The sequence below is a fragment of the Nuphar pumila genome, chromosome 2, assembly GCF_984573655.1.
Source record: "Nuphar pumila chromosome 2, dmNupPumi1.hap1.1, whole genome shotgun sequence".
In the NCBI taxonomy this organism is placed as follows: Eukaryota; Viridiplantae; Streptophyta; class Magnoliopsida; order Nymphaeales; family Nymphaeaceae; genus Nuphar; species Nuphar pumila.
Window position 1 is genome coordinate 83,395,326 of NC_143250.1, and position 27,969 is coordinate 83,423,294.

General features: G+C 40.5%; 1 protein-coding gene across 1 annotated transcript in view; it reads right to left on the minus strand.

Moving 5' to 3' along the window:
• The window catches only part of LOC149845874 (serine/threonine-protein kinase ATG1a-like), a 95,701-nt gene extending 67,973 nt beyond the window's left edge, over positions 1 to 27,728 (minus strand). The window contains exons 1-3 of the mRNA XM_089996058.1: positions 27,252 to 27,728; positions 25,288 to 25,405; positions 25,124 to 25,182 (exon numbers count right to left, since the gene is read on the minus strand). Of these exons, the coding sequence (XP_089852184.1) occupies positions 25,124 to 25,182; positions 25,288 to 25,405; positions 27,252 to 27,497 (423 nt within the window). The 5' untranslated portion in view covers positions 27,498 to 27,728. The remainder of the gene's footprint in view (positions 1 to 25,123; positions 25,183 to 25,287; positions 25,406 to 27,251) is intronic.
• Between the last annotated feature and the right edge of the window lie 241 nt (positions 27,729 to 27,969).

Consider the following 27,969-nt stretch of genomic DNA (forward strand, 5'->3'; position numbering starts at 1 on the left):
TTCAAGCTTAAAAAATGAAAAAAATAGAGAAAATGGGGGGGGGCTTCGGGTCTTTCAATTGAAACCCTAATTCATGTTCCTCTCCCCTCTCTTTGTGTTGCACCTCTCTCTGCTCACCGTTGGCAGTCGCCGGTCGGTGATGGTATCACCCAAGTGACCAAGTCTCTCTCTCTCTCTCTCTCTCTCTCTCTCTCTCTCTCTCTCTCTCTCTCTCTCTCTCTCTCTCTCTCTCTCTACTGCTCAAGATGAATTGCAATCATTGGGTTCTTATATTGATTTCATGTCCCTTAGTTGTGCAATTCAGATTGAAATGAGCAGAAATGTGCTTGATCATCTTTTGAATTTAATGGACTCCTTTTTCGGTTCACAACATTGTGTGAATCAAATTTTTACTTGTTAGTTGATGACTCTTAAGATTAATGGATGATAAGTTAGAAAGTTAGAATTTTTTGGCTAGTTTGCAATATATATGCGCCCTTGTGTCCTATTTTTAAATTTTTTTTTTTCTCGAATCCGTGTCGGGTGTCTGTATCCTCTCGTGTCTTTGTGACACAGAGTGCAAGAGAAATGGAGCTTTGAGTGCATCCACGCCAAAAAGGGAAATAGGTTGGAGCATTCACATCTCAATGGTCGTGTTTTTGCCACCTATAACATGACATTGAGGCAAATATTAGATCTCAATATCATACATTATTCAATTTATAAAGCTCGTAATTTTATATCAGTATATGTAAATTAGAAGATATATTTTGCATTTTGTAGATAAATGCAAAAAGTAATGATGAAACACCATAGATGCTACTATGACCTGATTAGCATTGATAATGTAAACAGATTGCATGAATAGGTGCAAGAAGAGTTGGTCTTACTGAATGATAATGCTGACTAGAGGTAGGAGAATGCGGGTTTGCACATTAAGCTTGAAAAAGAAGGGAACGACTACATAGGGCCTGAGCTACCAAACATAGAATCATACAATGAAACCTTATATGAGAAAAATTCTATGATTGTGGGCAATATCTAGGCGTTTTGCAAGAACCTCTTTAGATGTGATTTCATTGCATCCAATGCCAGTGAATACCAGACCTTTCATCTAGTGAGACCCTTGAGAATGTCTACAATGAATAATTACCAGGTTGTACTAATAAAAATGATGTTAGTGCTAGACCTCTGGCAACACCCTATGATGTTGCCAGTTTGGAGCCAACCCCATGTTGCCCTTTGCCCAAGATCTTCTAGCGTGGAAGTTTAGAGTGACACACCATTTGCACCACCAATCACCCTTTGCCCAAGAAGTTGCCCTCTTGCATTCCATTGTTCACCACCCTCCAACATATTGACTCCTGCTCTGTAAGAAAACAAAGGGTTCGATAATGAACCCATAAATGCACACTTAAGGTGCAAATACACAAAACCCACTAAGGGGCAACCAAAAGCACATAAAGTGCTGATGCAGTGGGTTACCGGATGCTGCGACTCTTGGATGTTGAATGGATGGACTCGTCCACCACGTCGTGCAAGACACCACAATGATAAGCAGCAAACACAGGATGTTGTTCGTGTGCTGTGGGCTGAACCGAAGGCACGACCCACGTCGTGCGATGACAGTGAAAAGATTCGGAGGAAAGGGCCACCAAAACAGTAAAACAATACTCTTTATGCTTTATTTTCAATGAGAGTCTGATAAGACAAAGCCAGTCCAACTAACAGGAAACAAGGAAATAAATAAAGAATGAATGCAAAAGGCTGCTGCACTGTGCCTACGTCTGACAGAAAGAAATAAAGGAGAAAACAATGAAAGGTAAAGCTGCTGAAAGAAGAAATGTTGCTGCGATTCTTTTTCTGTTCACTGCCCCCTGCACGCAACCCTAAAGGGGTCTTTAAAGGCCCTGCTGGATCCGGGTATCGGGTCCAGACCCAGACCCGAGACAACATCCATTTGCTGCTGGATCTGGGTCGTCTGGGCCTGCACTCCTCATACTTGTCAGGAGTGCTTTATTCAGGAGCCTTGGTACCACCATCTGGATCGGACCCACCACCTAGATCCGATTGTCAATCCCCATGTACAGACCCAGTCCCTTGCCTGGGTCATTTGGTGTAGGCTGGACCCAGTCCTGCTCTGCATCATTCTCCTCTGGTTGGGAAAAAGTCGGCTCTGACGACTTGTTGTTCTCACATTAAGCATTTAGATCATACTCAGTAAATGTAGGAGAAAAGTGCCAATTTTCGGGCAGCTCAAGGAGGTGAGATCGGTCTAGTAGGCCCGCGAGCCGGGGAAGCACGGGCTCCTTGGTGGGAAGAAGAACTATCTTATGGCCCTGAGAGACAAATGTGTATGTGTTCCTACGGCCATCATGAATGGTCTTTCGGTCAAACTGCCAAGGATGCCCCAAAAGGATGTGGCACGCACTCATAGGGGCCACATCACACCACACTTCATCGTGGTAATGCTCTCCCATGGAGAATCGAACTAGGCAACGCAGGGTGATGGGTACCTTGTTCCCCCTCTTGAACCATGTCATTTTATAGGGTTGTGACAATTTTTCTTTGTTTAAGTTCAAGGCGGACACAAGACCCTCGGACACCATATTCTCGCATGCCCCAGTATCAATGATAACATTACATGCACGCCCCTCACAATTGCACCGGGTTCTGAAAATATTATTCCGCAACCATTTTGTCGGGGTCGACTCTCGGGAGGTGGTCAAAACATGATGGATAGTTAACAAATTTTCAAGGTTGCCATCGAACTCTACGACTTTCATCCCGTCATTTTCCTCAACAGGCGTCTCACTATCGGATGCAGACTCGACAATGCCGTCTACTAAATGGGTGTTCTTACTCATGGTGGGACATTTGGACGCGATATGACCCGACTCTTGACATCTAAAACATTGAACGGTGGCCTCACTGGGCTTACCTTTAGATCTGGTGTGGTATGCTGGTCCAGACGGATCGGTTTTGCTAGGGTGGACTTTGAGTCTTCTTTCCTAGGGGAGATCGCTCCCCTGGTTGGGAAACTCGACTTGGGTTGACTGGACTGGTCACTACGGGATGTCCTATGTTCTTGCCTCCTTTTCAGTTTCTCCTCCACATTCATGGCATAACTAGTGGCCTAATCCAAGGATTCGACTGTGATACAACTGAAGTCGTCAGAAATGGCAGGACGGAGACCAAAAATATACCTCGTGACCTACTGGCACAGTCTCCTTGATCTGCACTCGTAAGGAAAGATGATGGAACTCGACAGTGTAATCCGCCACAGTATTTGTGCCTTGACGCAGGGTCAGGTACTCCTTGTATGCTCTCTCGGCATGATTTGACGACACGAACTTAGACTGCATCAACCGCTGCATCTCTTCCCAAGTTTGTACACGCTCTAATCCTCGTCGCTCCCTCGACCTCTGTAACTCAACCCACCATGTCTGTGCTAGGTCTCTCAACCGAGTAGAGGCTAGGGAGACACGACGGTGCTCGGCGACATCGTGGTAGTCGAAGAAGAACTGGACGGCATATGACCAATCAAAGAACTACTCCACATCGAACCGACCTGCGAACTCTAGAAGCTCCAACTTCACCCTATACGTGGAGGGGCGCTCTGGTGCTCTCTGGTATCGGGCCTCCACCATTCCTGCAGGATGATCGTTCCAGAAGGTGTCAACATCCCACACTGCTTTATCTCTGCGGTCCTGTTCGCCTGGTTGCTGGGGTTGACGAATGTCGACGACCTGTTGTCGGCGCTCTGGTCACGTCAATCCCTACTGAATCTGCCTCGGTCTGGCTGGCCCGTGGGCGAGAGCCATCTGTGGTCGGCGTTGTGGCACCGGTATGACAGGAGGTCCAAAGTAAGGGGGATGGGGCTGCCGATTCTCGGGCTCTAGGTGGGTAGGAACGGGATAGTACATGTCTGGGGTAGCGGTTGGGTTGGGATAAAGGTAGTGGATTGGTTTCGGTATTGGGTTTTGGATCGGGACTGGGTTATAGGTTTGGGACTGGTGAGGGTACCGAGATTGGGTGGTGTAATATTGGGATGAATCACCCGATTGGATATGGATCGGGTCTAATCCTAGACTATGCATCAGATCCAGATATGGATAGGTCAGATCGGGGATCGAGTTGTAGGGATAAAAGTCTTGGTTTGAACTTGATCCACGATCCATATGATTATGGGCCTGGTTATGACCCGGCTCAAATTCAAACTAGAGCTCCGTCCGGGTCCAATATGGGTTTGGGTCGGTAAGGGGTATGTTTTGAGGTTCAAAATTAATGGGTCGGGTCAGATTCGGGGCGACCCGCGAATCCATCCCAACTGGGTAAGTCGGATTAGAGGGTTCGACACTCGGACCCGCTCTCGGGGACCCAAAGGGTGGTCCCCGAAACCCAAGCTCGGGTCCGGTATTCGCGAACTCGAGTTTGGACCCTCTCGGATCCGGACTCGGCCATTGATTTGTTGTTGTCTTGCTCCCACGCACAGAATCATCAGAAACAATCGCCTTCCCGGGTCGGGTCGAGTCGACACCCCTGGATCAGCAACCTGACCCAGCATGATGTTGGGGCCCTGCTGGCACGACCCAATCAGAGGTGTCGTCCCAGCAACTCGCGGCCACGAGCCTGGACCCTCGGCAGGACCCAGCGTGAAGCTGGGGTCCTGCAGGGCAGGTCCGCCAGCGGTGCAGTCGCAGGATCCCGCTGCAGTGAAAGGAGTACACTCTGGTTCGAGGGAGGCGGCATACCTGTGTGAACCCTCTGGTTCGTCTGGAGCAGAGGAGGCAGATCGGGATGGGGAGGAAAAAACGGACTCGAGCCATTGTCTTGGACAGGCTGAACACGCGTCGGCTGACGACCCAGATCGGTTCCCTGCGCTTGGGTTGACGTTGCACGCCGCTCTCCCTGTGTTTCGAGGACGACCAATCGATCCTCCATCCCGTCGAGTCGTCTTGATATGCCCACTATGTCTTTGCTCATCCTCGACATATTTTCCTCCATTCTGGTCATCTTTTCCATCATACGCAGCATTGGATCCGTGCTGCCGGCAACCTCCTGCTCATTTCTGTTTGCCAAATCGCTCCTCGCCTCTTTAACCATATCGCTGATGACGGAGGAGATGTTGGCGCTCTGATACCACTTTGATGATGTGGGTTACCAACTGTTGTGACTCTTGGATGTTGAATGGATGGACTCGTCCACCACGTCGTGCAAGACACCGCAATGATAAGCATCAAACACATGATGTTGTTCATGTGTTGTGGGTTGAACCAAAGGCACGACCTACGTCGTGCGATGACAGTGAAAAGATTCAGAGGAAAGGGCCACCGAAACAGTAAAACAATAATCTTTATGCTTTATTTTCAATGAGAGTCTGATAAGACAAAGCCAGTCCAACTAACAGGAAACAAGGAAATAAATAAAGAACGAATGCAAAAGGTTGTTGCATTGTGCCTACGTATGGCAGAAAGAAGTAAAGGAGAAAACAACGAAAGGTAAAGTTGCTGAAAGAAGAAAGGCTGTTGCGATTTTTTTTTGTTCACTACCCCCCTGCACGCAACCCTAGAGGGGTTTTTAAAGGCCCTGCTGGATCCGGGTCTCGGGTCCGGTCCCTGACCCGAGACAACATCCATTTGTTGTTGGATCTGGGTCGTCTCGGCCTGCGTTCCTCGTACTCGTCAGGAGTGCTCTATTCTAGTGCCTTGGTACCACCATCTGGATCGGACCTACCACCTGGATCTGATTGTCAGTCCCCATGTGCAGACCCGGTCCTTTGTGTTAAAATATAACTTGCGTATGGATCTGGATCCAGATCCATACGCATGGTATGTTAAATGAACACATGCTGAATATTACCCATTAATGGCATCCTTGTAATATCTCTGATATTACAAGGATCATTGTATACTTGTTTTATATATAAAGTATTAGGGCTTGGAGGTCGAGAAACAGAGTGTCGCCCAAGCCATTGTGTATTTCTCTCTCTCTCTCTCTCTCTCTCTCTCTCTCTCTCTCTCTCTCTCTCCCTGTTTACTGTGGAAGTTGTACCAGATATCAAATCTGATATGGTATCAGAGCCTTAGCCATCCTGTGCGTGAAGAAGTTCTGAAACAGCAGATCGTGAACAGCAACCTTCTTTTAGCGTGAACAGCGTGCTCGATCCTCCTCCATGGTTTCACGTGAACAGCGTGTTCATCGAGAACAGCAGATCGTGAACAGCAGCACTGCATGAACAGCAGATCGTGAACTGCCCTCTTTGATGTCCCATCTTCTGAAATCTCATCTTCTGAAACCCCTGATCAGCGTGAACAGCAGCCTTTGAAACCCTTGATCTTCTGAAATTTGGTACCTTTCTTTTTCCTTTCAGCGTGAACAGCGTGCTCATCGATCCTTTCTTTTCTGTTACTCATATTTTTTTTTATTCTCGCTCATTTTTGTTATTCTTGTTCATTCTATCGTCTGTGTTGGTTCCATTTTTTTTTAAACATCACCGACTGCTGTTCCCCCCTTTTATTTCAAACCAGTTTTTTATTCCACAAGTTTTCCTTCATTTCTTTACAGTTTTACTGATTAATTAAGTGATCTCAAATCTGTTTATTTCTTTTCATTCATCTTGTTTGCTTATTCAGTATTCCACTAACATGGATTACTCTTCGTCTTTGTCATTCGGTCCCTCTGCCAATTTCTTGAGTCAGCTCGTTACAGAAAAACTTACTCATTTTAATTTTTTGACCTGGAAGAGGCAAATCCTTCCTTTTATACGGAGTCAGGATCTCGATGAACATTTGGATGGTTTAGTTCCTATACCACCACGGCTTATTTTGCAGGAAACCAAGGATGAGAAGGGTGACACAATTACCATTTCCATTAAGAATCCAGAGTATACAGCTTGGAGGAAGCGGGATCAGTCTTTGGTTGCTTATATTACGTCAACACTCTCTCAAGAAGTGTTGGTTACTCTTTCAGATGATTGCACTGCGGCGGATCTGTGGAGTAAGCTGTCTCAGACATACTCTCAGATATCAAAAGCCCGAGTTATGTACTTAAAAAATGAATTTCAAAGTTTGAAGAAAGGCTCCATGACAGTCATGGAATACATAGGTCGCTTGAAGAGTATTACTGATCAATTGGTTGTTGTTGGAAGTGCTACTGCAGATAAAGATAAAGTTCAACAACTTCTAAATGGATTGGGTCCTGATTTTGACATGTTTACCACAGCTTTATCATGCCTTCCTCACTTGCCCACTTTTGACGACCTCCAAGCGAAACTTCTCCAGCATGAGATGATTATGAAGCAAAGGGCAGAAGGAAATGAATCAGCTCGTCCTCATTCAGTTTTGGCCATGGACACTTCTGTTGGTTTTGGACGAGGGAATGGCGGGCATCAAGGAGGCAGAGGCCGCGGACGTTTTGGGCAGGGAGGACGTGGTATCTTGCCTACACCTAATATTTCAGGGGTTTTTAATACAGAAAATCAAAGGAGAGTGCCCACTTGTTTCTTATGTAACAAAAGAGGACATGTGAACGCTGATTGTTGGTTTAATCTACAGAACAGAGGAAAAATAAACAAAATTGAGAATAAATCAGCTACCACTGTGGACACAAAAGTGCCATCCACAGATGTGCAACAACTTTTGTTATCAGCATTGTCACAGATGACGATCAAGCAAAATGAACAAGGTGAATGGTATGTTGATTCAGGTGTCGCCACACATGTTACGGGTAATGTGGGTAAGTTATCTCACTTATTGCCTTATTTTGAAAAAGGTAGTATAGTTACGGGAGATGGAACTTATCACTCCATTAGTCATACTGGCAGTGCACATATTCCTATGTCAAAGTCCTCACTTCACTTGTACAATGTCCTTCTTGCTCCTAATATTAAAAAGAACATTGTTTCTGTAGCTAAACTTGTTGACGATATGAATTCTTCCGTCGAATTTACTCCCTCTTCTGTTTATGTTAAGGATCTACGAACGAAGGAGACGTTCGCTAAGGGGGAGCGACAAGGAAACATGTACGTCTTCAAGGAGATCCCTTCAGTGTCTTCGTCTTCAGTCCCAGTTCTCCAGTTGAAGTCGTTCAAGCCTTCACCTTCAGAGTCTTTGTTTTTCCCTTCATTGGAAGTTTTTAATTCATCTCATTGTAATAAGTCAGATATTTGGCATAGTCGTTTGGGACATTGTAGTCGGGGTTTCGTTGAAAATCTTGTATCTGATGGTCTCCTTCCAGAGTCTAGTTTATGTTCAATTTTTTATAATAATAATAAATGTTCTTCATGCAAACTCTGCAAAAGTCATGTTCTTCCTTTTCATATTATAAATAAAAGAGCTTCAAAGCCATTTAAGATTATTTGTTCTGATGTTTGGGGACCCGCACCTATTCCTTCTCTTTCTGGCAGTCGTTACTATGTTATCTTTATTGATTCTTATTCCCGTTATACTTGGATATATTTCTTAAAACACAAGCATGAAGTTTTTCAAATATTTCGGGAATTCCATTCGATGGTCAAAACAAAGTTTGCTTGTGATATTGTGCATTTACAATGTGATGGTGGAGGAGAGTATTCATCGAACGAGTTTATTGTCTTTCTTCGAGATAAAGGAATAAGTCGACAGGTTTCTTGCCCTCATACTCCTCAACAAAATGGGGTTGCGGAGAGGAAACACAGGCATATTGTCGAGAGCGCGATGAGCATGTTACATGATAGCAATGTGCTCGTTAGTCTCTGGACAGAAGTTTTTCACACATCTGTTCATATCATAAATAGTCTTCCTATGGCACTTTTGGATCGGAAATCTCCCTATTATACTTTATTCGGGCAACATCCCTCTTATGATGAGCTGCGTGTTTTTTGTTGTGTATGTTATGTACATGTTGATTCATCTCTGCGAAATAAGTTTCAGGACAAGGCTGTCCAGTGCAGATTTGTTAGGTATGCAGATGAATACAAAGGTTATCGATGCTAAGATCACACTACAAAACGTATTAGGACTTCCAGAAATGTTGTTTTTGACGAACGAAACTTTCAGGTCAATGACTCTGCAGCGTTGCCATCTCGAGAATTAGAAGTATATGATCCATGGATGAGCGCAGATCATTTTGCTAATACAGGAGAAACATGTCAGACAAATTGTCCTTCCTTCGGCTTGAGTAGGGAGTTGAATGACTCACAGATGCATGTTGAATTATCTTCAGTTGAGCCAACCCCAGTAGAACGCTTCTCTGGGCAGATATACACTAGACGGGACAAAAATACAGAGCCGAGGAATGTGGAAAGCATCGCCAATGATCCGGCTCAAAGGCCGTCACGCATTAAGCATCCTATTCAACGATGGGTGAGTTATGAGACCTCCCTTGATTTCAGTTGTTTATGTCTCAGCTCACAAAACAGAATGAACCCACTTGTTTTAATCAAGCTCTTCAATCCCGTCATTGGACTGAAGCTATGAATGAAGAAATGGAAGCTCTTCATGAATGCCAGACTTGGGAAATAGTGCCTCGACCAGAAGGAAAGAATGTAGTTGGCTCAAAATGGGTTTATAAAACAAAGTATAAGCTTGAAGGAAGCATTGACAGATATAAGGCACGACTTGTTGCTCGAGGATTCACACAACAACATGGTGAAGACTACGATGAAACTTTTAGTCTGGTAGTCAAAATGGGTACTATTTGTGTCATCATATCCCTAGCAGTCGATCGAGGTTGGAGCATTAGCCAGATGGATGTTAAAAATGCATTTTTGTATGGAACTTTAAAGGAAGAAGTGTATATGGAGCAACCTCCTGGTTATGCCGAGAAGGATCCTACTGCCTGGGTGTGCAAACTAAGAAAATCTCTGTATAGGTTGAAACAGGCGGCCCGTTCCTGGTTTGAAAGTTTCTCTATGCAAATTCAGAGTTATGGTTTTAGAAGATGCTCTCTGGATCACTCACTCTTTATTTACCAAAAGGCAGACATTGTTATACTCCTTATATATGTTGATGACATTGTGATCACTGGGAGTTCAGACAATCATGTGCAAGACGTGAAGCAGTTTTTAATGAAAACTTTCAATATGAAAGATTTAGGGGAGTTGAGGTACTTTCTTGGTGTGGAAGTTGACAGACAACAAGACACATTGACACTCATGCAACAAAAATACACTCTTGACCTTCTGGAAAGAGCCGGGATGACGAATTGCAAACTAGTCAGTACTCCTAGTGTATTACATCAAAGGCTGAGCTCTGAAGATGGTCATCTTTGTGTCAACCCTACAACGTATAGAAGTTTCGTGGGGATGTTACAGTACTTGACCTTTACCAGACCTGATATAGTTTATGTTGTCAATCAGGTATCCCAGTTTATGCATGCTCCAACGGAGGGTCATATGGAAGTTGTGAAGCGCATTCTACGCTATTTAAAAGGAACTATAGGAGACGGACTTGTTTATCGCAAGAACGATAATCTGCATAGAGGACATGAACTCATCACTTATACAGACGCAGATTGGGCAGGGGATCTAGATGAGAGACGATTTGTCTCTGGATATTGTGTATATATTGGACACAATTTAGTGTCCTGGAGCAGCAGAAAACAAAAGGCAGTGGCACGATCAAGTACAGAGGCTGAATACAGATCGATGGCTGCAGGCACAGCAGAAGCCACATGGATTAGACACTTATTGAGTGATCTTGGGGAGACAATTATTCGATCTTTTCTTCTATGTGACAATCAAAGCGCAATAAACATTGCATGTAATCCTATCCAGCATAGCAGAACGAAGCACATTGAGATTGATCAACATTTCATATGGCAGAAAGTCGAGATGAAGGAGATAGAACTACGTCATGTTCGAACAGAAGATCAAGTGGCAAACCTGTTTACAAAGGGGTTAACAGGATGTCAATTTTGGCTATTGAAGAGCAAGTTGTACATGCTCCAAAATCACGTACAACTTGAGGGAGGGTGTTAAAATATAACTTGCGTATGGATCTGGATCCAGATCCATACGCATGGTATGTTAAATGAACACATGCTGAATATTACTTATTAATGGCATCCTTGTAATATCTCTGATATTACAAGGATCATTGTATACCTGTTTTATATATAAAGGATTAGGGCTTGGAGGTCGAGAAACAGAGTGCCGCCCCAGCCATTGTGTATTTCTCTCTCTCTCTCTCTCTCTCTCTCTCTCTCTCTCTCTCTCTCTCTCTCACTATTTACTATGGAAGTTGTACCAGATATCAAATCTGATACTTTGCCTGGGTCATTTGGTGTAGGCTGGACCCCATCCTGCTCTACATCAAGTGCTAAACCCATAAACCCACAAAGGAGTTAAGCCAAAAGGCTAAAAGAATATTTCTTTATTATGAAAAATAGGGTAAAAACCCTTTTACAATGGAGCTAAAGCTCCCTCAAGTATCACCAAATACAAGGGGAAGTCCCCTATTTATAACACAAAAGAGAAGCAAGGAGGGGCTCCTCTCATAGACGTTGGAGCCAACGGTCACAATTGTGACCATTGGAGGGGGCCATCGTCTCTAAGAGAGCCCCCCCCCAATGTACTTTGAGAAGTACGAAAATAAAAAGGAAAAAAATAAAAAAGATTTACAACCATATTCGTTAGATAGAATGTGTAAAATTAAGTGAAATGACTAAACTACCCCTACAGCTAATAATAGAGAAATATATATATATATATAAATATAATTAGGAAGATACATATACATATATACCATATATGTATATGTATCATCCTTTATATATAAAAATATATATATATGATTACAACGATTGAAGAATACATTTTAACATCCTTATCCGCAAGTATGATGGTCCCTTCACGATTATCAAACGCGTGGGAAACTTAGCGTACCGGCTAGACTTGCCAGCAAACTTTCAAGTGCATTCGGTGTTCTACATATATAACTTGAAGTCGTTCCATGAAGATGAAGGAGATCTTCAACGGAGCATGCCTCAACAAACATCTCTGATATAACAATAACAAGGTCATAAAGGATTGAAGCATCATATAACTTGTGATGGACAACATAAGACTGTCATAAAAGGCAAAGAATACTTCTTTAAAAAAACATTCTTTTGAATACGCAATGCTTATGTGAAAGAACCATTTTTAGGATAATCAAGAGTAAAACCAAGCTTTAATATTCTTTGATTGTAATGAGATATGCGGAAACATAAAAAGTGTTATAATCACTTACAATGTCCTATAATGGACAAATAAAAGAGTCAATAGCCAAGTCCACTAAGAAACAATACATACACAAGCCTCTTAAGAAAGGCACTAAAATATAAAAGCCTCTTTAAAGAGTATTCAAACAAGCACTAATGCTTTCACAAAAGATGTGCACGAAGGCACTCAAACTACACTTGAACAAATACGCACAAAGGCCTAAAATAATGCAAACATGCACAAAGGCATGTAACGAAAAAATATTCGAAGAGGAGAGCTTGAGACTCTCAAGCTTTAATTATGCAATTATATGCTCAACAAGTGTAATTCAATGCAAGAAAATGAGAACATATTACGGCCAACGTAGGCATCCTTTAATAGAAGTGATACAATCAAGAGGTTTGGAGATCTTATGTGAAAAAATACAAACAAACAAGTTTATAAACTTGCACCATTTAAAAGAAAATCCAAACTAATGAAATCTTTTATACCAAAAGATCTTATTATGCAATAAACACAATATGAAATTTTAAATAATGCATATTGTTGAGACATGCTATAAGGGCATTTTGGGTTTACGAGTTATTATATATTGTGTAAGGGTTAGTTTTGTAATTTGGTGCTCTTGTTTAATCTCTATTTAAGTAGAGATTAAACCCTAATAGATGTGTGAACTCTCTCTCTCTCTCTCTCTCTCTCTCCTGCGTACTCAAACGTGGTCGCAACATGGTATCAGAGCTTTCGAACTTGGGAATCTGATTTCGGTGTGTTGCGCCAGAGCCCTCGTGAAGGGCATCAGATCAATAGTTAGTTTTTTTTGGCAGATCTGATAACAGATCTGTAGTCTGACAATAGTCACGACTCAGATCTGAAATCAGATCTAATTGTTGTGATAATGTCCTATGTGTTTGTCGACCAGATCTGGTGGTTGCAGGTCTGGGTGTTGCAATGAGGTCGTGCAATGCGTGAAGATCAGATCTAGCAGTCGTTGATCTATGAGTCGTGGTGAAGATCAAATATGGTCGTTGATCTGCATATTGTGGTGCAGACCCAAATAGGAAATCAGGTCTGATCGTAAGTGCCTGTGTCGTTTGTGGGTGCCGAAAAAAAAAGAAGGCAGTCGCTAATCTGTGTGTCGTGGTGAAGATCAAACACAGTTGTTGATCTACATATTGTGGTGCAGTCCCAAACAGGAAATCAGTGGATCGTGGGAGTAGACTTGAACAATGTTATTGTTGTTGTACATTCTTGGGAACGTGTGAAGGCAGAGCTCGTGAAGGTTGATCGCGTGAAGGTGATTTCTGGATTTCTTTTGGACAGATCGTCTGTAGAAGATCGGATCTACAAGTCGTGATGAATCCATGGGTTCCTGATCTGGTGAGTGGTATGGATGTTACGCAGACGTCGTGAAGCAGAGTAACAGGTATTTTTTTTTGGTGTACACCTGCATAGTGTGGAGTTTTTTTTGTCGTGGTGGAGACAAATTAGTGTCATCAATCTGAGTACCTGTTCGTTGTTAACCCATTACCTTTCCTTATGGCTCAAGTGGTTAAATCAGATGCGGATTGCTCCAATGATTATATAACTCTTAGCCGGGCTGAATATAACAAGCTTCTTGCTTTATGCTCATCCTCTTCGAAGAGGTTGTGTGCTTGGCAGGTGATGGTCTATCTGGCCAAGGTGGTAAGTGGATCATTGATTCTGGAGCATCCAGACACTTATGCGGAAATTCGAGTAACTTTTTAAATTTAAATCCTGTAACTGATCAAAAAGGGGTAGTTCTTGCTGATGGGAGCTCTTCCCCAATTATAGGGCAGGAAAACATATCTATTTCCCCTACCCTTCAATTGTCGCATGTTCTTCATGCTCCTTCGTTTCCACAGAATTTATTATCTGTCAGTCGAATGACAAAAGAGTTGAATTGTAGGATGATTTTTTATCCTATGGGGTGCACAGTTCAGGACTTGCTGACGGAGAAAAGGATTGGTAGTGGCTATGAGGAAGGTGGTTTGTACTATTTACATCAACCAAAAGGTGTTGGCCTATTTTGTTGTTTCATCATCCTCAAGTCCTCTATTGTGGCATCATCGTCTGGGTCACCTTCCAGTGATAAAACTTCGTCGTGTCATTCCTCATATACCTCCTTCAGTTTCCTTTCAGTGTGAAACATGTCAATTGGGAAAACATTGTCGAAGTTCTTTTCCCTCCGGTCAGAGTCCGTCATGTCAAGGATTATTTGGTCTTCTTCATGTCGATGTGTGGGGTCCGAGTAGGATTCCGAGTAGAACTCAATGTCGGTATTATCTAGTTATCGTTGATGACTTTTCAAGGTTATCGTGGGTGTTCCTATTAAAAGATCGGTCTCAAGGTCCTGTCATTCTTAAATCTTTAATTGCTGAGATAAAAACTCAATTTGACGTGAGTGTTAAAATTGTTCGCACTGATAATGCTCTTGAGTTCAAATCTAAAGACTTGCTTCAATTCTATTCTGCTAATGGGATTCAACCTCAATTTACATGTCCCCATACCTCCCAGCAAAATGGTGTGGCTGAGAGAAAACATAGACAAATCCTCAATGTTGCTCGGTGTCTAATGATTCAATCCAATATGCCTGCCTCATACTGGGGCGATGCGGTTTTAACTTCCGGCTTTCTTATAAATCGCATGCCTTCAAGTTCTGTAGAAGACCAGATCCCAATTCAAATTCTTTATCCGGAGGCTCCTCTCTTTCTTATCCCTCCTAAAGTTTTTGGATGTGTGTGTTTTGTGCATAAGATGGGTCCTGATCGAGATAAACTTGTTGCACAGTCTATTAAATGTGTTTTCCTTGGGTATCCTAAAAACCAAAAAGGATATCGTTGCTATGACCCTATATCTCATAAAGAGTATGTCAGTGCAGACGTTACCTTCTTTGAGTCTATTCCATACTTTTCGAGTACTACTCCAAGATTACAGGAGAGCCTTCGTGATTCCCTTCCTCTGCCAATTCCTCCCTTTCCGTTAGAGTCGCTTCCTCCTCAGTCCTTGGCTCCATCGAATGGGATATCTCGCTATCGAAACCCTCCCATAGTATACTCTCACAGGGAACCACCTACCTCCATACCTCTGTTATCTCCTTCTCGTGGTGTAAGAATTTCTGAGCATACTGCAATTTCTGCTCCTGATGATGATCTTCCCATTGCTTTGCGCAAGGGAAAGAGACACTGCACTCTCCACCCCATCTCGCAATTTGTTTCAGACGTTAACCTTGGGGTATCTATGAAGAATTTTATTTCAGCTTTGTCTGCCTCCTCTGTTCTGCTTCATCACAGTCAAGTTCTACTCGACTCCAAATGGATGCAGGCTATGCGTGATGAGATGGATGCCCTATGGTCTCGTGGCACTTGGGACTGTTAAAATGTATCTAATATATATATATATTGTATATTACATCAATACCTGATAGGGGTATTTTTGTAATTTCACATAGTTGTTTTAGAAAACAACTATTTTTCTTTTTTGAATAAATGTAATTTTATTTTTTATTTTTTAAATTCTTTTTTTATTTTATTTGAGGACCTAAAGGGGCTCCAACCTTAGAGTCGTTGGAGCCCCCTTTTGGCTCTCCTTTTGAGGCCTTTTGGCCATCCCTTTGCTCCTCTCCTTTTTGTATAAATAGGGGTGAACCCCTTGTATATTTTTTATTCTTGAGAGCTTTCTCTCTTCTCAATAAGAGGCTTTTTATATTGTTTCCTTCTTAAAGGCTTGTGCTTGTATTGTCCCTTTGTGGACTTGTGATATTGTCTCTTTTATTCATTGTTGTAAGTGTTTGTATGCACTCTTTATATTTCCGCAATATCTCATTACATGGTATCAGAGCCACTCGATTCTTGAAGGAAAGGTGTGGTTCGTGTATCTCATATTTAGTGGACATCTTCTCACTTCTTGGCAACATCATGGAGACAAAGATTGACCTATCTTTCAAGCTCAATGGAAAGAATTATATTATGTGGGCATCGGCAATGGAAAATAATCTCAAAGGAAAGAAGCTTTGGGGTTTTGTCATGGGTACCGTTCCGGAACCTAAGCTTATGCTCACGAAGGTAGAAGAAGGTCAAGAAAAGGCTCTTGAAGGAGATGCTCGCCTCAAGGCCATTGAAAGTCATCAAAAGGAAGTGGAAGATTGGGAAAGCAATCACGCAAAAATCCTTGCGTGGTTTATGAACAATGTGGAGCTTAAGGTATGTGCTAATATAGCTAAATTTCGTATAGCCAATGAGGCTTGGTCCTTTATGAAGGGTATGTATACCCAAAAGGATCTTGCAAGAGCATACTTCTTGCAAGAAAAGATTAGAACCACTATGGGATTCTAGCATTCAAGACTATTATAGTACCCTAAACCCACTATGGGATGAATTGGATCTCTTGGAGCCAAAATGGGTTTCTATGGAAGATATTGATTTAAGACAAAAACAAATGGAACAAGAGCGATTGTTTCAATTTCTTTTTGGGCTACGTCCCGAATTTGAGCAAGTGAGATCTTCACTTCTCCATAGATCTATTTTTCCTCCTATTGAGGATGCTATTGCCGAAATCACTCAAGAGGAGACAAGGCTTGGCATGAGTAAGCATGTTGATGAAGTCCTTGCCGTATCAAAACCGGGTAACAATGTTAGAACCTATAAGCCTCCTCATTTTGGGAAACAAGGAAACTACAATGGAGGAAGAAAAATGATTGTTTGTCATTATTGCAATGAGTCGGGTCACATTAGACCCGCTTGTCCAAAGCTTATTGGAACCTTCAAGCCTAAAGTGGCCTCTCTTGAAGAAACCACCACCAGGGAAGATGAAGGCAAGAACAATGACATCAAAGAAACTCTTGGACAAATATCTATGGCTCTCCAACAAATGCTAAAAGTTTTTTCCTCCACATCGGGTGCGGCTATTGCTTCAACATCATCACCCGGTACGTATTCTTGGATCCTTGACTCCAGAGCTTCTTTTCATATGACCCCTCATGAAAATGCACTTAGTGATGTTTGCACCAATTCAAAGGACTCTTGTGTCTCTACGGCCGATGGAACCTTTTTAAAAATTTCAAGTATTGGCTCTTTTAAAGATTCACAAAATTTTTGTGTTCCAAAAGTAAGAGTTGTTCCCAAACTAAATTTAAACCTATTTTCGGTTTCTCAAATTGCCGACCATGGATGTGAAATATCTTTCTCATCTAATGGTTGCTTTGTGCAGGATCTCCGGTCCGAGAAGCGGATTGGGCAAGGCCATAGAAAGGGAGACCTCTATTATATGGATGATCTTGATCTCCCTACAAACTTTTTTTGTTCTTATGTCCAAGAAAAAAACATGGAAACTTGGCATAAAAGACTTGGTCATCCAAGTTATTCCAAAATGTATCTCTTTCCTTTTGGAAACAAATTTTGTAAGGAAAAAGAAATTAATTGCAAAGATTGCATTTTTGGAAAAATGAAGTCTATTCCATTTCCAACTAGAACTTTTCTCTCATCAAGGCCTTTTGAATTGGTGCATTCGGATGTTTGGGGGCCTTCTCCGGTTATGTCTAAAGGGGGCTATTCATATTATGTTACGTTTATTGATGACTTTACTTGGTATGTTTGGATTTATTTCCTTAGTCATAAGTCGGAAGTATTTACTTTCTTTAAAGATTTTCATAAAAAGGTTCAAAATCAATTTCAAAGTAACATATCTATTTTAAGATCTGATTCCGGTGGCGAATACTTATCTCACGAATTCCAAAACTATTTAACCCAAAATGGCATTTGCCATCAAAAGTCATGTCCTAGGACTCCTCAACAAAATGGCCTAGCGGAAAGGAAACATAGGCACATTATAAAAACCGCTAGAACATTACTTGTTTCTAGGAATATTCCAAAGAAGTTTTGGGCCGAAGTCATTCTAACCTCAACCTATCTAATCAATAGAATGCCCTCTTCTAAGTTAAAAAATGTTTCTCCCTATGAAAAACTCTTTAAATTTTCACCCGATTTCAATCGTCTTCATATTTTTTGTTGCAAATGTTTTGTCCTATTATATAAAAGGGATAAGTTATCTCCAAAAGCAATTGAATGTGTTTTTCTAGGATATGGTGAAAATCAAAAAGGGTATAGATGTTATCATTTTAAGAATGATAAACTATATGTTTCAAAAGATGTAACATTTCTAGAAGAAGAAAACGGTTTTGATAAAATAAAAGAAACAAATGAAATTGATTATATATTCTTATATGATCTTATTGATGACATACAAGAAGATTTTCTTGAAAACATAGACGATACTAGTGAGGTATCCCCTCTTGACATAACACCCTCAAATGAGTGATTCAAATATAAATGTTCATGATAGTGATACCAATATAAATGTTTACTCAAGAAGAAATCAAGAAAATCCTATTAGTGCCCTCGAAAAATACTCTCAAATTTCTGAATCCACTAAGGAACCACAAGTTAGGCATTCTTCTAGAATATCAATACCCCCAAATAGGTTTATATCCTATGATTCCTTAACTCCCAACTATCGGGCATGTTTAATAACCCTACATTCTTATTTTGAACCGGCCCACTATAATCAAGCTAAATCTATACCTCATTGGGTTGAAGCAATGCAAGTTGAACTAAATGCTTTAAAAAGGCCAATACTTGGGAAATAGTTAATCTACCCTCACACAAAAAACCTATTGGTTGTCGCTGGGTTTTCAAAGTTAAAACTAAAAGTGATGGCTCTTTAGAACGATATAAAGCTAGATTAGTTGCTAAAGGATACTCCCAAGAATATGGCATTGATTACGAAGAAACATTCGCTCTCGTAGCTCGAATGACTAGTGTCAGGACCTTAATAGTTGTCGCATAAACCAAAAAATGGCCTATTTATCAACTTGACGTAAAAAATGCTTTTTTAAATGGAAGTTTATATGGATCCGCAACCTGGAATAAATATTAAGCAAGGTCAAACACTTCGGCTTTTGAAGGCATTGTATGGTCTTAAACAAGCTCCTAAGGCTTGGTATGATCGTTTCAGTGATATCATGATAAAGTTAGGATTTCACTCTTGTTATACTGACACTGCTCTTTTTGTTAAACATGCAGGTTCTAGTATCGCAATTTTGTTGTTTTATGTTGATGATATGATTATCACTGGGAATGATCAAAATAGTATTATTAATGTTAAAAATATGTTAAAAAATAATTTTGATATATCTGACTTAGGTTTTCTCAGATATTTTCTTGGAATTGAAGTTGCATATTCTCCTAGAGGATATATTTTGTCACAGATGAAGCTTGCTGCAGATATATGTTCTAAGTCTGAGATTTCTGATGATAAGAAAGTAGAGACTCCCGAGGTTATTAATGTCAAATTGCGGTTGGAGGATGGGGTTCTTCTGGAAGATTCCACACCTTACAGACAACTCATTGGGTCTCTTACCTATTTAACCATCACCAGACCCGATATCACTCATGTGGTTCACTCAGTTAGCCAATTTCAGCATGCTCCTACAACTGTGCATATGAGTGTTGTTCTCCGAATCATCCGCTACATTCGGAATACCATCAATAAAGGGCTATTTTTATCCTCCTCTTCTTTGAATCTTCTTGCTTATACTGATGCAGATTGGGGAGGTAATCCCAATGATCGAGTCTCAACTACTGGTTTTTGTCTTTTTAGGGGACTCTTTGATTGCCTGGCGATGCAAGAAGCAGCAAAAAGTTTCACTATCATCCACTGAAGCTGAGTATCGGGCTATGGCAACCACGACAATGGAACTTGTATGGCTTCGCAGTCTGCTTAAAGACATGGGAGTTGATATTACCGAAGCCTCAAAACTATGTTGCGACAACAAGAGTGTCAACTATATTGCGAACAATCATACTTTTCATAAGCGTACAAAACATATCGAAATGGATTGTCACTATGTTCGTGATGAATTCTTACGAGGAACTATTGTTCTTCCATATGTCACTTCAGAATATCAGTTGACGGACTTCTTCACTAAAGCTCTTCCGGCTCCTCGCTTCATGTTTCTTCTTGGCAAACTTTCCGTCATTTCCCCGTAAAGTTTGAGGGGGGGTGTTAAAATGTATATATATATACTGTATATTACATCAATACCTGATAGGGGTATTTTTGTAATTTCACATAGTTGTTTTAGAAAACAACTATTTTCCTTTTTTGAATAAATGTAATTTTATTTTTTATTTTTTAAATTCTTTTTTTTATTTTATTTGAGGACCTAAAGGGGCTCCAACCTTAGAGTCGTTGGAGCCCCCAACGGTCACAAATGTGACCGTTGGGGGCTCCCAACGACTCTATGGGAGCCCCCTTTTGGCTCTCCTTTTGAGGCCTTTTGGCCATCCCTTTGCTCCTCTCCTTTTTGTATAAATAGGGGCGAACCCCTTGTATATTTTTTATTCTTAAGAGCTTTCTCTCTTCTCAATAAAAGGCTTTTTATATTGTTGCCTTCTTAAAGGCTTGTGCTTGTATTGTCCCTTTGTGGACTTGTGATATTGTCTCTTTTATTCATTGTTGTAAGTGCTTGTATGCACTTTTTATATTTCCGCAATATCTCATTACAGGGACTTGGTTGATCCTCCCACTGATGCAGATATTGTAGGCTGCAAATGGGTATATAGCATTAAATATAACTCGGATGGGTCAATTGAACGGTACAAAGCCCGATTGGTTGCAAAAGGCTATACTCAAACTTATGGGGTTGACTTTTTTGAAACCTTTTCCCCAGTTGCTCGTCTTGGAACTATTCGTCTCGTTCTTTCTGTTGTTGTGCACCATGGATGGCCCCTGTTTCAGTTGGATGTCAAAAATGCCTTTTTGTATGGAGATTTGCATGAAACTGTCTACATGCAACAAATACCAGGCTTCGAGGTTCAGGGGGAGTGTCAGAAGGTGTGCAAGTTGAAGAAGGCTATTTATGGCCTGATGTAGAGCCCTCGGGCATGGTTTCACAAATTATTTGAGGTAATGTCAAATTTTGGATTTGTCAGGTCAGCTTCAAATCACTCCATGTTTATCAAGAAAACCAATGCTGGAATTGTTGTTATGGCGGTATATGTCGATGACATCATATTAACAGGGAGCAGTGCCCAAGATATTTTGGCAACAAAGGATCATCTTCAGAAACACTTTGTTACGAAAGATCTTGGTCATCTTCGATATTTTCTGGGTATCGAGGCTGCAAGAAACAAAGAGGGCTTAGTTTTATAGCAAAGAAAGTATGTGTTGGATTTATTAAAAGAGACTGGAATGCTAGGAGCTAAGCCAGCTAACATTCCAATGGATCCCAAAACTCACATGTTTGATGAGAAGTCTGAATACGTGGATAGTACCAGCTTTAGATCCTTGGTGGGTAAGTCGTTATATGTGACTGTTACTAGACCTGACATTTCATTAGCCGTGAGTAAAATCAGTCAGTTCATGGACAAACCTACCAAAGTTCACTGGGATGCAGCTATGATGGTTCTTTGGTACTTAAAGTCATCTCGTGGTAAAGGTCTGTTGTTTAAACGAAATCCCTCCTTGGACGTTGTTGCTTACGTTAACGCAGATTATGCGGGGTCTGTTGAAGATAGGAAGTCAACATCTGGATTTTGTGTGTTTGTGGGAGGAAATCTTGTTTCCTGGAGGAGTAAAAAACAAACTGTTGTAGCCAGGTCAAGTGCTGAATTTGAATACCGAGCAATGGCCCAGACAGCAGCTGAGATTATGTGGGTAAAATCAGTTTTGACAGAGCTTCAGGTAAAAGTATCCCTACCTATGTTGATGATGTGTGACAATAGGGTTGCTACATATATTGCCAACAACCCAGTATTTCATGAAAGGACTAAACATATTGAAGTTGACTGTCACTATGTTCGCGACTTGGTTCAGGTCGGGTATATCTGCACCGATCATGTATCTTCCGAAGATCAAGTAGCTGATGTCTTTACCAAGGCTCTGGCGAGGCCGAGTTTCTCTCATTGTTGTGACAAGCTGAGCATGATTAATATCTATGCTCCAGCTTGAGGGCGAGTGTTGAGACATGCTATAAGGGCATTTTGGGTTTACGAGTTATTATATATTATGTAAGGGTTAGTTTTGTAATTTTGTGCTCTTGTTTAATCTCTATTTAAGTAGAGATTAAACCCTAATAGATGTGTGAACTCTCTCTCTCTCTCTCTCTCTCTCTCTCTCTCTCTCTCTCTCTCTCTCTCTCTCTCTCTCTCTCTCTCTCTCTCTCTCTCTCCTGCGTACTCAAACGTGGTCGCAACACATTAAGATTCTATATAATGTGGGAAGTTCTTTTAAAAGATCTTTCTTAATGAACACAATGGTTCACACAACATACTTACCACAAAAAAATTTCAAGATTCTTTAAATAAACCAAAAACATTGAAGGACTTTTACAATCCTTCTTTTCACAAGGATATCGCAGAATTCTCACAAATAGTTATCATTAACAAGAACCACTTAGGTTCATACAAAAAAGAAAGACTTAATTCAAGTGTGAGAAATTCATATTCAAGAATATTCATATATTAATTTTCGCAAAAAGTGCACTAAGACACACAAACAAGAGAGAACCTCAAAACAAATTAGGTTTCATATAAGAGTCAAGAGTATTAAGCAAAGACCAATAATACTCATTTAGCAAGAAAACGTATATAATTTTATAAGTTAACTTATAAGTTAATCACGAAACAACTATGCAAAAAACATCAATCTTGCATAATTGAAGACAATTTTGAAAAACATCACTATATAAAGGATTCTTCATAAATTACTATTATATGTGATGGGTAATCGATAAAGTGTAGAGAAGTATGTGAATTATCACAATCCTTCGTATACTAAAAAAATTCAATCTCAACCCAACTTTCTTTAAGAGCATATAAACGAATTTTATCACAACTATGTATGTTCATTCATGCAAAAATCTCTATATATAAAAAATGTTTGTGTATAAACACAATGCTAACAAACAAGAAGTGTGCACAAAGGCACAAGGAGAACTCTCACAAGTGCACAAAGGCACGGATACACATGCACAAAGACATGGAAAATATGAACTTCAAGCTTTTAATACTTGAAGTCAACATAATAATAAAAAACTCCTAAAGCCATATACGAGTTCAAATAGGATTGACATCAAATTTTAAAAAATAAAAATGATATATGACCCATTTTTGAGCAATCATATATCTAGAAAAAAAGTTTACCAATTTTTAAAAAGAAATATTTTAGAACATGCGAACAAGTGAAATGTGATATGTGAAAAGTAAGGTTTGTCAAGTACCACAAACACTAAATGTGCAAAACATAATGATAACGAAAGCACATGCAAGAAAATAATTTCACAATGCATAATACTTTAAGAAAAAGGGATACATACCGAAAAACTTCAAAAAAGAGAAGAAAAACAACGAATATTTCACCATTCTTTGAAGATACTTCACCATTCTTTAAAGTTTCTTGAGTGAGACGCTTTCCGATGCACCAAGAGACAACCCGATCACGACCTCGCTCTGATACCATGTAAGAAAACAAAGGGTTCGATAATGAACCCATAAATGCACACTTAAGGTGCAAATACACAAAACCCACTAAGGGGCAACCAAAAGCACATAAAGTGCTAAACTCATAAACCCACAAAGTGGTTAAGCCAAAAGGCTAAAAGAATATTTCTTTATTATGAAAAATAGGGTAAAAAACCTTTTACAATGGAGCTAAAGCTCCTTCAAGTATCACCAAATACAAGGAGAAGTCCCATATTTATAACACAAAAGAGAAGCAGAGAGGGGCTCCTCTCATAGACGTTGGAGGGGCCCAACGTCTCTAAGAGAGGGGCCCCCAATGTACTTTGAAAAGTACAAAAATAAAAAGGAATAAAATAAAAAAAATAAAAAGATTTACAACGTTAGATAGAATATGTGTAAAATTAAGTGAAATGACTAAACTACCCCTATGGCTAATAATAGAAAAATATATATTTTATATATATAATTAGGACGATACATATACATATATACCATATATGTATATGTATCATCCTTTATATATATAAAATATATATATGATTACAATGATTGAAGAATACATTTTAAGAGCCTTATCCGCAAGTATGATGGTCCCTTCATCATTATTACCCTCCATTGAGTGATTGGATAGTGGAGGCCACGTGAAAAATGGTTGGGTGATGAGATTTGAATGTGATATCTAATAAGGATCTCCCTCCTAATGGATTTCAAGAACCAAGTAATGTCCTCTTGAAGATAGATCCCATGGAGAGGCAATCTTCTAAGACCACAAAGGGCCATAAGAAAAAATATTGATTGATTTTTGGTAGCTCCAGCTACACGTCATCCCACACCAATACCGGTCCTTCCAAGAACACACCCCCATAGGCAGTCACTAAGATCCATTAGAAAATCTATGTTAATGCTTCTCGATTGATGATAGTGGATACTGCACAAACTTGTACCATCGCAGTTACCAGCCTAGTGCACCCACCTGCATTGATAGATCCCTTAGCACTATGGGTCTTGAAGGACATCCTTAGAGTATCCCTCACCATTGAATCACAACAATGTTGAAGACATCAAAATGGAAAATGCATAAAACTCCTTACAGTGCAGATTTCATGGTAAACACATCTTTCAGAAGAATGGTTTGTTTGTTTTATCATGTGCAAAAGGACCTTGTGTGCTGCATCCTAAAATAGTTATGTATTTTGTGTGAAACCTGCGTGTGTACATGCTTGCAAAACATAAAACTATATCTTAGCCATTGTAATGAAAAGGATAACCAAAAACATCCTAATGCAGACAAAAAAAAAGTAAATTATTCTGCTCTCATTATCATCACAAATATGATAATGCTGAAAAAAGTAACTCATTCCCATGTCATCCCCACCCCATCCCCAAAAGAAAATAGAAAAATTCCTAGATAACCACTCCTTGCCTGTGGCTTGAGATCTCTATGTATAAGATTATGTTTGCGAAGAACTTGCAATCCACATGCTGCAAAACAAAGTGGTCCACCTAATTAAACATCAGCAATTCACATGCTGTAAAACTATGTCATGCTCTATGATTAGTCTAGCAATAAGCTAAGAGTAAGCATACCCAATTGTCTCATAAAGTGCCTTGCATCAACCTCTGAAACTTGTCCCAAACGTTGGATATAAGCAGCAAGATCACCACCAGTGCAATACTCCAAAACTAAGTAGATCTTTTCGCCAGTCTGTGTGCATACAATAAGTGCCACAGAATACTCAATATACTTTGAAAAGTATATGCATCACTAACACAGTTGTAACCAGGATCATTGTTATTTATACTGGCTACACAAGAAGAACAAATGGCAGGATCTTGAGATATAATCTCACTATAACAGAAAATCAACCAGCTCTGGATAAGGACAGGCCAAAGGTCTCAACTTTAGCACTTGACATCAAAAGGCAGAATGCACATGCAAATTAATTGTCATCCACAGGGTCTTACAAGCAATTTCTTTAAGATTGAGAATGAATAAACTTATTCACTATAACTAATTGGCATATTCATAGATATCAATGTTGGACTTTTAGGCCTTCAAAAGAAGGAATGTTTTGTACATACACAGTTATGGGTGTGCATGAATATATGTTAGATGTGCATATATTTATGTGTGTATTTTTGCATTATCCCATTCTTAATTGTTTTAATAGATAACATAAAATAAGAGAACAAGATTTTTGCCCCAAAGGGGTTTGGCATAGTGGGATGGGGCCTAGGCCGCTAGGCAGGCGGTCTAGGTTCAAATCCCACGGGCATCACCCCTTGTGCAAGCCGCAGCATGGCTACTCCCTGGGGGCAAGGGGTAAGCTCATGGAGTTTTACGCTGCCAGGACAGTGATCGCAAGTACGGCAGGCAGAGCCAGCATGGCTAGGTCTTTGATCCTGGGGCTGGTTTCTCTGTGTGAATATAAAAAAAATAAGAGAACAAGCTTTTCAATATCAATGCAAAAGGTTTTTGAATTCATGATACATGTTATTCTCAATCTAGAGGTTCATGTACTGTATGAATCTACATTCGCATTCTTAAAACTTAAATGACTTAATCTCAAGTTAAGAATACCATAAATTTATTTTACTATTTCCTAAATTTTCTGTTACACAATATTTTTTTTCAATTTTTTATATTAAAGCAGAAGATAACATATGTTGGATAAGGCACTAGGGTATTCCACCATGGTCACGAGTCAACTTCAAAACAGGAGTCATGGTTTCTCAAAGCACCAACTCAAGCAAGTTAATTTAGTGGTCAGATGATTAGGATGAGTTTGGCACTTTTTTCCCCAATTAAACATTCAGGCTATATAGAATTTTTCACCTTCTTGGACATACTTGCAGCGATTGATGTTCCCAAGTTTTTTCTTTTCCCACATTAAGAAGAAGACTAAAAGAGCATAAATAGATACCTAACCCATCGGTCAAACACAGGTTGATTTCGATGGTTGGCCTTGGCCTACGTTCGTCACTCAACAGCGAACCTGCCTAACCATGACAATCGTTACAAAACTACACTGTTCGCGAATCATCTTTATTACACAAAACTCTACATCTTAGCTTCAGACCTCATCTTCACCCAACCATAGCAGCCACACCAAAACAAATTCAACCTCTACAGTTTCCTAACTACCTCACCTAAACTACCTCGACCCACTATTCAACTCCCATTGTCATTACTAAAACCAATGCCCACTCCTCCATCATGAATTCAAACTATTACTAGCAAACGCTTCGCAAACTATTTTACCATTCGGATACTACTCTACCAGTAGTTTTTTCGATTCCTCAATCTTTCTTATCCAGAATTCAGTAACCAATTCAGACAATTAAGACGTAACAATCACCAACTCAATCGCTAAATTCAAAGAAGGAAAAGAAAAACCGAATTTTCACCAAAAATGAAGACACCCAACTTCTCCAATCCTTATATTGTTCTTTTCTACTTACCACAACAATCAAAAATACCAACGAAGCAAAATCAGAATGACAATAAAAGGAAGAAAAAAGAAACTGAATCGCCCGCTGCTCGAACTCACCACGATTGCGTCGTGCAAGCGAACGATATTGGGATGGTTAATCTCGCCCAGGATCGTAATCTCCTTGAGCAAACTCTCGTTGAGTTTCGGACTGAGCTGTTTCCGATCGATCTCCTTGACGGCGACCTCAATCCCGTTCCGGACGTGCCACGAGCGCCAGACGACGGCGAACGATCCCGAGCCGATTTTCGGCCCCAGGATGTAATCCCCGATCATCCTGCGCCCTCCATCTCCTCCTCCGTCCATCACCCCCTCCCTTCCCTTCCCTTTGGTACTCAAGGTCTCATCGAGGGGGCAACAGCGCACAACTCCTCACGCTGCGCGGGGCAAGCGAGCGGTTGCAGAGCCCGAGGTGAAATGGAAAAACCAGTTCCAGGGAGGAGAGATAATGGAGCCATGTTATCCCCTGAGAAACCGTGGTTGGTCTCTCTGCCTGAGTGGGAAAGGGTGCTGGGGAAGCCTGAGAAGAGGAGGGGAAGCATCCCACAAAACCACGGTGGGGATATATAAATTATAAAGGTAAAACAAAGGAAATTTAGAGAGAGAGAGAGAGAGAGTCTCTGTTCACATCAAACACTTTGTTTTTAACTTTATCTAATGGAACAATGTCGCTTTATGTGGGGTATTACTTATCTAGCAAGTCCACTGTGGGTGAGTTACATTGCCCCCGATCTCTGGTCTAAAACGATTTGAGATCTATGTAATATGTATACACGTA